The 15405-nt window shown below is 37.7% G+C and overlaps 1 protein-coding gene across 1 annotated transcript; it reads right to left on the reverse strand.

The window, feature by feature from the left end:
- Positions 1-4408: 4408 nt before the first annotated feature.
- Positions 4409-10755, reverse strand: LOC133717822 (auxilin-like protein 1). The gene is made up of 8 exons (XM_062144566.1): positions 10161-10755; positions 5826-9564; positions 5689-5740; positions 5476-5558; positions 5327-5392; positions 5146-5235; positions 4865-5041; positions 4409-4717 (listed from the first exon to the last, which is right to left on the reverse strand). Exons 1-8 carry the CDS (start codon positions 10553-10555, stop codon positions 4682-4684), a joined length of 4638 nt encoding a protein of 1545 aa, XP_062000550.1. The 5' UTR covers positions 10556-10755; the 3' UTR covers positions 4409-4681.
- Between the last annotated feature and the right edge of the window lie 4650 nt (positions 10756-15405).

Consider the following 15405-nt stretch of genomic DNA (forward strand, 5'->3'; position numbering starts at 1 on the left):
TTTTTTTTTTTTTTGGGGGAAAATATGAAATGACGGAAAAGGACTGCAACTCTATCGCAACGACCCGCTCTACTTGGTCATAAGTCACAACACACCCCCGCAAATATTTCAATTTTAAGCTTTTTTTAGAAGTGTCCTCCAAGCACTTCTAGCCTTTTCGTTGTAATTACCGAAAACTCCAAGGCGGGGTTTTGTGGTTTGGTCGGGGAGTCCGAGGGTGTTATGGACTTTGTAGTAGGAGGTGTTTGCCTTGGGGAAGCGGAAATTTGCCTTGAGAAATAAGCTTTAGGATGAGAAGGTTGTTAAGTGTGGGAATCATCATAGACAAGTGTTGAGTTTGAATCTGTCAATACTTCTCATGTCTTTTGCAATTGTTGCTTTGAATTATCAGGGGTTATTCTTTTTTTCTTGGCTTTCACTCCACTCTTTTTGAACTTTTTACTATTTCATGATTGAAATGATCCAATCCCTAGATGATTTTTTTTGGTTTGTTTTGGATAGCTATCATGGAAAACAGTTATCTTTCCATAATAAGTACGATTTATTGTCACACATATTCTGATTTTTACTTACGTTTGGAGAAAATTATAGTATTTAGAATGAAATAAAAGTATGCAGTAAGAAGAAATTGTCTGTAATCGATATATATTTACATATTCATCGAACGAATAATATCTTTTTCACAGTGATTTAAATGGCATACACATTATGGATGCTGTTTTTAGAAAAAAATAATGTGGTTATTGACTAGTTATTTGCATAAAAGTGATATGCAACCTCGACTTTCAAGATTGTTATAATGTTTAATTACCATGCTATTATTTTTTCCCTAAATACGATGTTGAGTACCGTATTAAACTAGACTCCATCCAAATGCTTATTCCTAATTTAGAATTTTTTTTTTTTTTTTTTTGAGAATTAATTTAGAATTTTTTGGAATAGAGTTAACGTGAAAAAATTATCTGTTTTTTTCCTTGAACTCTTCTAAGCAATCAACATTGAATCAGAAGCAAACCAGCCAGAGTCATAGTTCATTCATAGACCATGTCAATTTTGGTGAGAAGAAGTCATGCTTCTACTACGAAACTTTCCACATCTTTCGAGCATAAGTTATTTGAAAGCGATTGGCTTCCATGCTTTGCTGACGCAGGCAAAAGTGCTTCTGGAGAAGTCAAAAGTAAGATCCTATTTAAGACGTCGTCACAGACTCGGAATGAGGTTGAGTTTTCTTTATTGATATTTTCGCTTAAGGTTTGTTGTGCTAATAAATAAAGAAAGGAAGTGGTCCAAATTGTGTGATGTGACCAAGACAAATGGAGCATCAACTACCATAACCTTTTCTTCACCACCTCAGAAAGATTCTGAATCTATGGTGGAGCCATCGATGGGCTAAGATTCTCATATCAAGGAAAATGAGACGTTGTTTATTTTATATTTTCTTGTTCTACACAATATCGCACGGGAATACGTCACTCAAATTTAATGAGTTTGGTCTATCAAAAATCTAGTCAGGTGTGTAAACTGGGCGAATGTGAGTTAGATATTTCAGGTCTACCGTTTGATTATCTGCTTGTAAAGAATACCTTCTGAGAAGATATTTATCTAAATCAGGTCTTATATAGGAATAGTATACTTTGCCACCATTTTATGAAGGGTGATTTTATTCAGACCTTCAAATAGACCTCCTTTAGTTTTTATTAAAAATTGAATCACCCTTTTACCCTTAAACAAACTTAAACGAAAAACAAAGAATTGAAGAAGATTGATAGATACAGCCGCGTTGTTCTTCTCCCATCTCTCTCACACATCTCCAGCCAAAAATACCGTGAAATCAACCTTCGACATTCCAATGGTGGCTTTCCAAGACTACTGCTGATGGCAATTCCCATCTATCATTCAAAGCACATGAAATAGAGAACGCAAGTGATTAATTGGATTAAGATACAAACAGTGAATCGCTGCCAAACCCTATATATTAAAAAGCATGATTTGGGACCCAAGCTCTGAAGCATATGAAACCCATAAAGCCAGAGACTTTCTTCTTGATATATACATAATTACACAAATTTATAGTCTTGTATAAATTAGCATGATGAAAAAAAGTAACATCTTAAACTAAGTTTATCCCTTTGACGAAGATATGAAGCTACACTATAACACCAACAATTTTGAGTTTTCTAGATGGGAGGGAAGACCAGAGAAGATGGTTGTTGTACATGGTGTCATCTGTTGTGAAGCCTGATCCTCCGGTTCTAGTTCTTCGCTCTTTCTTTTTTCTCACATTTAGGGGTAAAATGGAGATTAAATTTTTACAAAAATTTAAAGAGGTCCAAATATCAAATTGGGAGGTCTGAATATATCCACCCTTTTATGAACCAAAAATAAATAAAAATTATGTCACTCAGATTTTATCTTTTACCTTTCTTTTTTTCAACAACATAGCTATCGTACTGGTCAAGTTCAACCATGCAAAAATTTCCCAAGTCATATCCATAATGCTTTTCACTTCCTCTGCAACAGGTTTTAAATATCTCGATCGAAAATAATCTAAATTATTCTCTATCTAATATATCTTCAAACTAGCTTATAAAAATTAGTATTTTACTGATCCATCTAACAACGACCATTTAAACTACAATGAGTTTAGGTGTGACTTAGATAGGTTATTCGTGTTGGGTTTGGTGCCTATCCCTCCTTGGTGGAGATATTTTGCATGGCATGAATGCATAGTATTAATTGTTTGTGCATTCAAGGTGACAACTTATGCATGGAAAATTGGTGCATGGTCAAGTGCATGCATTGGGTATAAATGCATGGTCAAGTTGATGCATTGGGAAGAAATGCATAGTTAAATTAATGTTTTGACATTTTTAGTCTTCCTAGGGAGTTAATGTGGGAGATGGGTGGTTGATTCATGTATGAGCATTGATGAAGTGAGTCTAGAGACTTCTATCAATGATATAAATAGATGAAGCTTGTGTGGAGGCAAGCAAGGAGAGGTCTAGAGCAACTCTAAGGGTCTTCGTGTATAGAAGCAAAGTGAGTTGTGTTCAAGAGTGTGAATAGATCTTGGGGTAGAGTGATCTTCTAGGTTGAGAGAGGGTGTACAAGGGATATCATATTGGATACAAGGGCTTCAGTTGAGCATAAACTTGAGCAGTGTAATCTTGTACTTGTGTAATTCTCTCATTAGTGAATGTGAAACTCTCCGAGGACGTAAGCAAAGATATTGGCCGAACCTCGTTAAATCCTATTGTCTTCTTGGCTTGGTTATTTCTTCTTTCTATCTCTACTTCTAGTACTTGCGTGGCGGAGGGATTAATTCCCTAACAATCCGGTCTATTTCTAGATTTTCTTATGTAAGTTATGTTAGACTCTCGCCTGTTTTCATGACTTTGATTTATAATAATATCAAATAGAGAAAAATAATAATTAAAAAAAAACCACCGATATTTTAAGTTTTTAACCTCGAGCTAGAATCCCAACTTCGCAGGCTAATTTGGCTCTAACTGCAGCAAGACCACTACACCTTCGCAGGCTTATGGCTACACATTTACCAATGCTGCCCATACTGCTGCTCTAGGAATAATGCCATGCCTAACCATATCATCAGTTCATCACACACATCTTATCGTCTATCTTACCGGCACAGTCTTATACATCAAACGGAAGATTGTAGATTTGGGTATCCGTTGCGAACCGATGTTGTAAATGCAACTGCATTTCGCTTCATTGTAACATATTCGATAATGCTTCTCCATACTTACGATTTCAAACACACCCGGAAACTAAAGAATTGGACATGACAGTGTCCTTTCTACAATTCCAGCAACAGAAACATTTTCATGGCTTCACAACCAAACCAGAGTAGTAAGTGAACCAAAGCAGTGCCCAAAACTATTGTGTCACGGCCCATCACAACCACAAGACCATAAACATGCTTTACCCTGTAGAAAACTAGAAATGAACTCGCTCAACTCCACTAGCTCTTTCCATCCTCATTGCCTCCAACCCACCAAGCCCGTGCCTTGAAAAGCTTGAAACCAAACTACCTAAGTATACCAAGTCACTATAAAGATTCCATCTCATCGGAGACTCTACCAGTCCTCCAAATACTTATACCAGTACTTCGGCACCTCATAAAAGTATAAAACCGTGGACTTGTCTGCCACATTCCGGGCATGGCACCACCCTCCAGGTGTCTCAATACCGGACGGAAAGCATGAGCAGTCACGTTGGATTTGGTGTGCAATACAGTACAGAGCCCATGTGAAGTATCACTGGTTCAGGTATAGGACGCAAGAAATGAATCGAGGGAGTGGAGATCTTTCGGGATCGTTTCAAGAAACAAAGTGGTGGGTGTCCCAGCCCTACAGACTGAATTTGGCAGGAAGGTGAAGTAGACATGTATGACGAGTTGGTCATGTTTTAATGAGTTTTATGAATTGAGACGAGGATATTCAGTATTACCCTTCAGCATTTACTTTAGAGTAACAGGCAGGGCTTCCAAGCTTGAACAAATAGCACTCATATGTCATTCAATAATATAGGCCGCCAGAACTAATTTTTGAGCTAAAGCCCTTGCAATAGAAAATTAGAAACTACACCTACATGGATATATATATATATATATAATTACTAGACATACTTTGCAGCATCTCATCCTACATTAAAGCCTGCGTTACCGTTCTTCTGAGTTGAATTTGTTCCAAGCTTCCTGTAGTCAAATTTTAGGGTTAAAACATACCAATTTAACGAAATAAGACAAGTGAATAAAAATCACACTGTTTATGGAGAGTGAATTACCATTCCTCTTTTCACAGTCATACTTGTAAGCAACAAAACACATTGGCACACAACATACCTTTAGAAGATCGAAAACTTTTTCACATATGTACTTCTGGTGAATACTGGCACCACGTTGTTGTAATTTGTCAGGATGAACACAAAGAGTGGCTTTCCTGTAAGCTCTCTTTACAGCAGCAGCAGTTATCACTTCTGTCAAGGGAATAGGGAGCCAACCACTATCAGGCCCAAGGATCTGCCAATGAAGAAAAATTAGAAAAACAACAATACTCGAGAGATTTGAGGTAATAGAAAAAACTTATGCCATGATTCCAAAATACACTAGAATAATAAACCTACATATTGCAAAGTCGAAAGTAATGCACGCAAGTTCCCCTCTTTTCCGCTTGACCACCTCTTGACATCCGCATCCAGAGTCTCGGCTAATCTCTGCAAACAAAATTAGAGACGAGCAAATCAGCGAGAAATCAAAAAAGACTTTGAAGTTCCCAAGTTTATCAAATGTTGAGAGAATATATACATTTCTCTCTGCTTGCTCTCTTTGTGCAAGAAGATCACGCATATTCTTCTCCGCAAGAGCTTTTGCCTGAAACAGTGCCAGAAAACTTGGAGTTATTATCTTGTGTATAGATCAGAGCTCTAAAAGATTCAAATGAAGTTTAATCATACCGCTCGCTCAGCTGTTCTAGCATGTCTCTCTAGTCTAGCTTTACACCTTTGAGCCGATTCACCTTCAACTCCTTCATATCTCTCTGTAATAGGAAGTTTGCAAAAAGACCATCAGTATAGAATCAATCAACCAAGCATTATATTTGATAGAAACTGAGAATAAGTTTAAACAAGGATTTCCCTGGAATAACCACTGGAGTGCTATACACATACCACCATAAGCTGTAGAATAAGGGTGTCTTGATTTCTGTGGGTCCTGTAGATCCTGTGAATTAACAGCCATTTTAGATTGCTGTTGGAGTCATTCATCAAATGCTAGAAAAATCCAGCAGAAAAAAAAAAATACTCACCGAGGATGAAGAGCAATGTCTCAATCCATTATTTCTGGAAGATGCACTAAATTTATCAGAAACAGATCTTTGTACTCGTTCTCTTGTCTCAAAAGAAGCCCTTTCAGCCATTAGTTTTTCTGCAGCACGCTCTCGAGCCTCTGCAGTTGCCCTCTCCACTGCAGCACGCTCCGCCTTGAGCCTGGCCTCCATAGCTGCCTTCCCAGCTAATGACTTCTCCCTGGCCTCTGCACATGCTTTCTCTAATCTTTCACGAGCCTCTGCCATTGCTCTTTGTCGAGCGTCAGCTGTTGCTCTCTCCAAAGCAACCCTTTCTGCTCTCTCACGAGCTTCCACATATGCCCAGTCGCGAGCTTCAAGTGTTGCCCTGTCAACAGCCATCCTGTCCTTTTCTCTTTCCCTCTCCCTTTCTCTTTCTTCCTCAATCTTCCTAAGGCGATCATTTTCAAGCTCTCTTTCTCTTTTCAACCTTTCTTTTTCTTTTTCCCCATTTAATGGATTTTCTTTAAGATTCTTGACTTTCCACTCAGGTGCCTGGCTTGCATTGACCTGCTGAGATGATTTCCGGTTGTTTATTTCTGCCATAGCTGGATGAGCTGCTTCTGTTTTCCTTCTATTGTCAACAAACTCTTTCACAGGTTCAGCTGCCAAGTTTTCTTCCTGATTTGAGGAAGCATGGACTTGCTTTGAGTCCTTTTCTCTCTCTTTCCATTCCTGAGCACATTCCATCTTTTGAGTTTCATGATCAGAGTCCTTTTGAGAGGTACTATTGATTGGTTGTGGTTTTTCAAAGCCAGAGCTAGCTTCTACTGCCTTCTTCACAAAGTTGACAAAAGGAATTGACTCATAGGCATCATCCATTCTGAATTGGCCTTTTCCAGATTCTGTGCCTCCTTGGGCCAAGCCAGATAAGCCAGATGCTTTGAACTTCTCATCAACCGGCCCATTTTTTGTTTCAACTCCCCCCAGTTCTCTTTTCCTAACTTTAGGTTCAGCTCTAATTTCTTCCCTTGCTTTCTTCACACTGGAATCTAAAGGAAGACATTCATTAGCATCTTTCCTTCTGAACCACTTCTCTCCATCTTCTAACTCCTCTTGGGACTTGGCAGATGCCTTGTATTCTAAATCAAGTGCCACATTTACTGGTTCAACAACTTCTGGACCTGATTGTGTATCACTATTTTTGTTGTCGGTCTTTTTCTCTCCATTTTCTTCATGAGCATGCACCTCTTGAGATTCCTTCATTGTTTCACTGTTCTCATCATGGTTTCTTGCTATTTGAGTTGGTTGAGAGTTCTCATTGCAATCCTGGTTGCATGTCTCATCAGATACCTTGTGATCCTCTACTTCCATGTGCAAATGTGTTTTTTTAACTGACCTGAGTTCCTGAACATTTTCATTCCTCTCTGTTCCCTTTTGTGTTTTGTTTAGGACTTCCACGTCTTCCCTGTCATCAGCAACTTTAATATTCTTTTCGGTCTCTTCCGACACACTAGCCTCATCTAACTTTTGTTGAATTTCTGCCTGCTTAAATGCTTTTTCCTGAGACTCCTTCAATATTTTTATGGCATACTGCTGCTCACGAGAATGAGCCATTTTAAGTCTCCGCTCATTTTCCTCTCTTTCACGGGCATCCTTTTGTCTCTTCTGATATTCTTCCAACTCAAGAGCTTCTTTTAGCCGCTTCTCATTTTCTTCTCTTTGAGCAGCCTCTTTCTGTCTCTTTTTGTTTTCTCGTTCGAGAGCCTCCTTTAATTTCTTCTCATTCTCTTGCAACTCTAGAGCCTTTTTCAGCCTCTTCTCATTTTCCTCCTTTAACCTCTTCTCATTTTTTTCCTTCTCAAGAGCCTCCTTCAGTCTCTTCTCATTTTCTTCTCTTTGAGCAGCCTCTTTCCGTCTCCTTTTGTTTTCTCGTTCAAGAGTCTCCTTTAATTTCTTCTCATTCTCTTGCAACTCTAGAGTCTTTTTCAACCTCTTCTCATTTTCTGCCTGCTCAAGAGCCTCCTTTAACCTTTTCTCGTTTTCTTCCTTCTCAAGAACCTCCTTCAGTCTCTTCTCATTTTCGGCTTGTTTAAATGCCTCTATGAGCCTTCTTTCATTCTCTTCCTGCTCCAACGTCTCTTGTCTGTTTTCAATGCCTTCCACTCCACGAGATTCCTTATGTCTTTCCTCAATTCTAATTGATTTATCATTTTCTTGCAACTTCGCTTCATTGTCCTTCTGCTGCATAGCATTTTCAACATTGAACTTACTTTCTTTACCTTCAACCTCTGCCATATTTTCATGTTTGTCTGATTTCACAGATCTGCCTCTTTGCTTCTCAGACTCTGCAGGCAGCTTGCCCACTCTAGAACTCATCTCATTCTCTCCCTTCTCAAAAGTTTCTTGAGTCACTTTTACCTTTTTTTCATGCTCTTTCCGCCTCCGTGACTCTTTAGCATCTTTTGATCTTGCATTGCATTCCTCCAATCCACGATGTTTCTTCTCCAGATCTTCTGGATCATGAACTTCAACAACAGCTCTGAGTTTTTTATCAGTTTCTTGCTGCTCTAATACTTCCAAGGTTGCTTTGTCTTTCTGTCTCTGTTCATGCCCTTTTGTGCTCTGAACCAAAATCTGATCTTTGTTTGCTTGCTCAAAAGCCTTCTTGGTGTCATCTAATGCCACCAATTCAAAATACTGCGTTGCTTCTTGCCATTCACTAGCTTCATTAATTTTGAAAGACCCCTGAGATGACCAGGATCCCTTCCCATGCTTCTCCTGTACATGATTTTCAGCTGCCTCGGAAGATTTTTCATCTCCTAAAGATTCTGGATCTTCTCTGACTTTCTTCAAAACCTTTTGCGTTTCCTCACTAACAGCAAATTTCAATCTACTGTCTTCTCTTTCAGAAGTTCCCCGGACTCTATCATCTTTCTTACAGCTGGAACCATCAGCAACTTTACCCACCTTTACTTCCTCCTCTTTTATTTCTTTCTTTGACCGGGATTTTGAACGACTACGGTAACCCTCTTTCTTCCTCTGCATTAACTCCTTTGCACTTCTCAATTGTACTCTAGCTTTCTCCATTGCTTCTTTCATAGCTGCTGCAGAGACTGCAGCAGATGAACTTGCATCTACCTCTACATCAAAGAAAGGGGGTGAACTATCACCAGTTCTCTCATCAGAAGAAACAGTGTTAGAATTGGAAGACAATCTACCAGAATCTCCACTGTTGTCATCAACTATGGGTGGCGGCCGACAGGGTGGTGGCAAATGAGAGGGCTGAGTTCTAAGATTTATATCCGATATAGTTATAAATGGCTCTTTATGACGAGAACCATTTGTACCATATCCTTTTTCAGGTCTATGGCTGTCTCCATAAGCCTGTCCGGCTGAACTACCATTAGGGGGATGTGACACAGTCTTTCTGAGATGCTTTTCATTTACCATTTCCACATTAGAGTACATATTGAACTTTCTATCATCAGTCACCGGCAAGCTTTGATTGTCGAAATTTGTATGTTGCACGGGAGTAATTTCATCTGGCATATATCTGTATCCAGGAGCAGCAGTTACCGGATTTGCATGAGCCCTCCCATTCAAAGATTCTTTATTGCTTTTTTGATGAACTTTGTTATATGATATGCCAAACTCAGAGCGGCCATCAAATGAATAGTAAGGATCTCCATCTGTAAAGCTTTGGTTCTTCACAGAATGATTCGACTCTCCTGAGAGAGACCCAGATTCTGCTGGAGTCCTATGAATGAGCAAGCAAAGGAAAAATATTATAACATCAACTTCTAGCATCACAAAGTTCAAATTAGGTAAAAACAACTTTTTCCCTTCATTTGATATGACCAAAACAGAGAAAACAGCTTCATTTTTAAAATGACTCATCCAGATAAATTAGTCTATCGTCTGCGTCAGAAATTAAGAACAAGAAATTTTTCAAGCAGAAATGCTAAACCCAGATTAAAGTCACAGCCTTTTTACCGAAGAAAACTTACTTTACTTCAACGCCCATTTTCTCAATTTAAAATCTATCCAGTTCCTTACTTATACAAACCGAAGAACCCTAGATTAAAGTTTAACCAACTCTAGCCCATGTATCTTAATCTACAAGGCTTTGTTTTGACCACTTTAACCTCACAAACACGGAAACACATTTTTCCCCCAAAATTCCCAAAACCACAAACCTTGTTCAAAAAGCTCAAAATTTTAACTGTCATACTAATACCAAATCACTAATTAAACACACATTTCAGTAAAAATTACTTGAGAGAAAAGCACTTCGAGCTCATTTTGAATGAGAAATTAACCAAATGAAAGCACCAAAAAGCTTCATGATCATACCAAGCTTCGTCGGAGGAACCACCGTCTCCGCCGTAGGGTTGCTTGACCAGGTCGTCGTAGGCGACGGCGAAATCCAGGCCGTCGAAGCCTCCGAAGACCTCGGAGTAGTCGAAGCCGGAGCTGCGCACATCGAAGAACTCCTCATTGTCGTCGTCGTCGGCGGCGGGGACCTCGAGCACGGGAATCGAGGAGGCGCGTGAGGCGTGGAAGGCGCCGAAAATCTCGCCGTAGTCCTCGAGGCGAGGGGAGAGGGAGGAGGATGAGGAGGAGAGGCCACCGAACTTGGGCGGGCCGCCGTAAACGTCGTCGTATAGGGTCTTGGCGAGGAAGCCGCCATTGCTGATCACTTTGGAAGCGGAGCGGTTGGGATGGCGAGAATGCGAGAGGTTCTCCATGAAAAAGAAGAGAGCTTTGAAAAGGAAGGAGAAGAAAGGAGAAACTAGGGTTTGGGACTAGGCTTCAACGCACCGTTTTGGGTTCTCTCTCTCTTTTTCTTGCTTTGGTTTTGTGCAGCAAAAGAGGAAGAGAGAGCAGAGCAGAGCTGCTGCAGCAGAGTCTGAGAGAGAAGGACTCTGAGAAGTGAGAGAGAGAGGAAGAAGAAAGTGGGAAAATAAAAAAGTAGTAAAATGTGAAATGCCCGAAAAGGACACTCCTATTATTGCGTTGCATGACCGGTTTCTCCCTTTTCCTTCTTTCTTTTTATTTTATTTTAGTTTTCTACGGGTTCTGATTTTTTTATTTTGTTTAGTTTTGACTAGTTTTGCTCATCGTAATCTGGCTCTTCATTTCAATCTGAAGATAGGAAAAGTAATAATAACATTTTCATTGTAAGGGAATAACTAGGTTGTACTGTATTTTTTTTTAGAACAAATAAACTTTGGAAGTCTCCTGCTATTGCGTTTCTTCTTTTTCTTTTTTGTACTTCATACACATATGAAATTTTTTTAATGTGCGTTTGAATTTGCGATCAACGAGTCTTAAAATAAGGCAAAGGAGAATTATGTCTTTACACAAACCAGTCCCGCCAAAATACCTACCTCAAGGTAGATTCTGTTTTCCGTTATTTGTTGTTAACTAAGGCGCTAAAACTCTAATAAATGAGACTTGACAAACTATTTCAGTACATTTTCCTATTTAAAAAAGCATACATATGTCACTCTGATTCGAAGAAAACAAGCGAGGATAGAATCGACTCATGAAGCAATGACCTCATTATGTTTGGATTTGAAAATAAACCTTTTAAATATCAGGATGACATATTATAATATCAATCTCTATTATTGAGAAGTCGATCCCCATTGGGGGTCATGTATCAGTATCACCAAAACTCAAACCACCTTCAATTCTCAAAACAAATACTCATGGAAACACACATTATGAGAAAGTTATATAATTGTAAAAATAAAATTAAAACTAAACATCAAAAGAGAAGAGAACATAACATGGAATATATGGAACGTACCGTAAATCTTACAAACTTATTAATCTTAAATATTTATTATTATTATTATTATTATTATTAATTGAAATCAAAGTGATTGGTTTAGCCGGTAACCGGTGACAAAGAAGAATGGGAAAACTGAGGAAGCTAGGAGCAAATTTCATTTTACTTTTGGAATCCAGGAAGGAGCAAGCTGGGTTTGCATTAGTTTTATCATGCATGCATCCAAGTGTCCAACCAAACTGTCCCAATTTGGGTACGATGAGATAAATCAGGTTCCCACACAAGCACTTCGGGAAGGGATTTGAACAGCAGAATAATGACAATGCTGTACTGTGCTTTTTGTTTGTTGGTATCTGACTATTTGTGGGGTATGATTGTGAATACCAACAACTTTGGTGGGCATGTTTGGAAGTTAGTTCTGTAGCAAACTAGCTAGCTAGCTAGTTCACCCTTGGTACTTTTCTATCTAGTTATTGTTATTGGAGAGGATGGTAGCCTCTCGAGGGAATGGTAGAGGTTTTGAGATCCCTTGATTTGATTTGGTGAAAAGGTGGGCTGTCATTGTTTATTTGTTTCGGAATATCGTTGTCATTCATTTTTCGTACACAGTTCCGTTATTTACATGGACAATGATGAATGAATGTAATACAAATTTTTACTTGGACAAAAATTTCTATTTGTTACGACAGTTAAGAGAAAAAACGAATAATGATTTAGAGCACACCAATGTTTAAATAAATGGCGTATTTGACAATTGTTGATTTATATAAACCCTACAGCAATCATCAGTAATTGATGACTAAGATATATAAGATCTTACAAAATGTCATTTCAAGACGAATATAAAGACTTTTTCTCATTTAATTATTCATGTATCTGACAATTATAATCCAAGAAATGACAACCCAACAACAAAAAGGGGTAGGCTAAGATAGAGCTTTCATATTGCAAAGATATGTCAAATTTCTTATCAAAAAAAAAAAAAAAGATATGTCAAATTTGCAATGCATTTCCAATAATGTGAAAACTGAAAACATCTATCCACACAACACACTGTTTGCAAGCAACATAAAGCTTTTTCATTCTCTTTTTGTTCCAGGCATTACATTTTCTTGTTTTAGCTAATTCGTTGAAAACCCCACTTAGATTTTTCTCAAACTTGGTCAAAAACAATATCGTCATCAAATTTGGAAGGCATTGAAACCACTCCTCTTCATATTTTCTTTTTTTTTGAGAGGCATATTTATTCATATATACACCACCTAATCCACCACTTTAAAATTGATTCAATCATCAAAGGAATATAAAGTCGGTTAACAACTTGCAATAAGCAGCAAAGAATTAGGAGAAATTTTTCCGTGCTCCCGTCATTCCACTTGGCATATGTGACGGGCTATTCTAATTGGTCCACGTCATCGTTGTTTGTAAATTTGTTTTTTGTTACATATCCACACTTAACACCGTCAAACAAGAACAATATTAACAACGTCTAGAATTATGAACTGGATCTGGAAATTCATCCCTCCCAAACCATCTGCAATTATGCGAAGCACTTCATATATACCCAACTGCAGGCCAGTAATAGTTTTATTGTAACACGATGACGAGTTGGCAATTTGGAAGAATTAAACATCCAAGTGATATAATTTGACTACTGAGGTCGTTCTTGATTCTCCTTCATAATCAAGTTGATTTTGGTGCTTTGTTGTTCTCTTAGATTTGAGGTTTGATTATTCCATCGGAATTATTTAAAAGATCAAAACCCAGTCCTCAAGGAAGAGTACTTCTCCCACCTTTTGGATTTTCACATCAATTTTATTCCTTCTTATTTGAATATCTGTTCTTCCAGGTATAACAATAGACTTGACGAAAATCATTTTCTTCACGCACTCAATCTAAAGTGAAGAGATTCTTGTATTGATCAATTTAGATATCAATTCGTGGGTTAGATTTAAGGTTATGACTTTGTTTCTTTATTCTTTACGGAAGAGATAGCAGAGAAGAAGAGATAACGGAGGGAGAGAGGTTATGGGTGATTTGACGGAGAAAAAGTAGCAATGACATGGACCAATAAGAATTGTCCGTCACATATGCCAAGTGGAATGACGGGAGCATAGAAAAATTTCTCAAGAAGTAGGTGTCAAAATTAACAATGCATAAATACCCATATGGGTTTTGGTAGTTGGAGCTATTCAATGTGGATAATATATGCATGTTCTGTGTGGTTTGATGCTTTTCCCCACATTTTGAAGGTTCTTGATGGTTGCATTATAGACTGTGGCATTGATTTCAAGCCTGGCTTGTACGAAGTTTCAGAGCGACCAAAACCCCTATTGTTCAAATTGGTTGCACCATAATTTGCCTTGAATTTGACCTTAAAGCTAATTATTAACGTCCCTGAATGCAGCGGAACACATTAAGCTCCATAACAAATTGATGGCTCCTGTAGAGGACAACTGGAACAATCACAAACTCCACAATTGTTACATGCATAAATGTTGAGGTCAACACAACTTTGGTCATGATGTGTGTGGACCTTTTAATGGATTTCAAACGCAATGATTGTCCTTATTGATGTAGAGCGCACAACAAATTACCGTAGTGAACTACATGTTTTTCTCTATGAGAAAGAAATCATTTATATTCGAACTTACCTTAATCTCCTAGCTAGAGGCATTTTATCTAAACTCCGGTTGTTAAGAAAAGTTCAGTTACTAGAGCAGTATAAGTATAACGAAGGCTGAATGGGGTACCTTCACTTGTCCACATGTGGCTTCGTCAATGACTATTTACGCAACATGAATTATTCAGACATTATGAAGAAAACAAAAATGACCCATCATACTATTGGAAAATTTATTTAGGACGATTCATATATAATCATAAATTAATTTTCTTCATGATGAGTCATCGGTTTTTGACTTTTCATTTCTGCAATATGTTTACAATTAAGCCATTTGCCAATAATATTTTAACATGTTATGTGTTTACTAATGAAAATTTTAGATTTTGCTGATAATTTTCAAATCGTTACTAGTTAAATTTCCTCGTAGTGTAAAAAAGTAGAGATCTTAATTTAATTCATCTAAAATCTAATTAACTACGTTTTCGAATTTTTATAGAGAAAATATATACCTCCGCTTCTTCATCTCAAAAAACAAAAATAAGAATCGAACTTTATGAATATGTGGCCGATATTACTATAAACATCACATCATTGTGTTTAAGTTGTGAGTTTGACAACCAACTAACATCTATATTGATCACATATTAGATATCTTATCATGTTATAAGAGATAAATGTATGATTATAAAATTGTATCTAAGAACTTCTCATACTTTTCCAAAGACCTATAAGCTCCTACCATCATGAAGACAAAGCTTGTATTAACAAAGAATCAAGCACAAGCTACCATTGCTACTTGATTTTATTCTTCTTTAAAGAAAAGTAGAAAACCCACAAAGCTAGCTAGCTGGTTGGTTGGACAGCAATAAGCAATTATTATTTCTTCGAAGACTTTCTTCTGGTCTGAATTATTATTTTTGAGACACAACCTGCCTAGGATTTCCATATTCCAAAGAAGGAAAGATTTAAGAAACAAACACTATCTGTCTCTCTCTGTCTCAAACCAGGACAAGATAATAAATAAAACCATTCAAACAAGGTTCTGGGAATCTGGATATAGTTAACTTAATCAAGATTAAACAAATGTAACTGTTTAATTATTTGGCTAAAAATAGACAACACCTTCTTTTACATTTCTTTGGCACTTGTCCCCATATACCCTATCAAACAGTCCT

Source organism: Rosa rugosa, chromosome 1 (assembly GCF_958449725.1).
Source record: "Rosa rugosa chromosome 1, drRosRugo1.1, whole genome shotgun sequence".
Lineage (NCBI taxonomy): Eukaryota > Viridiplantae > Streptophyta > Magnoliopsida > Rosales > Rosaceae > Rosa > Rosa rugosa.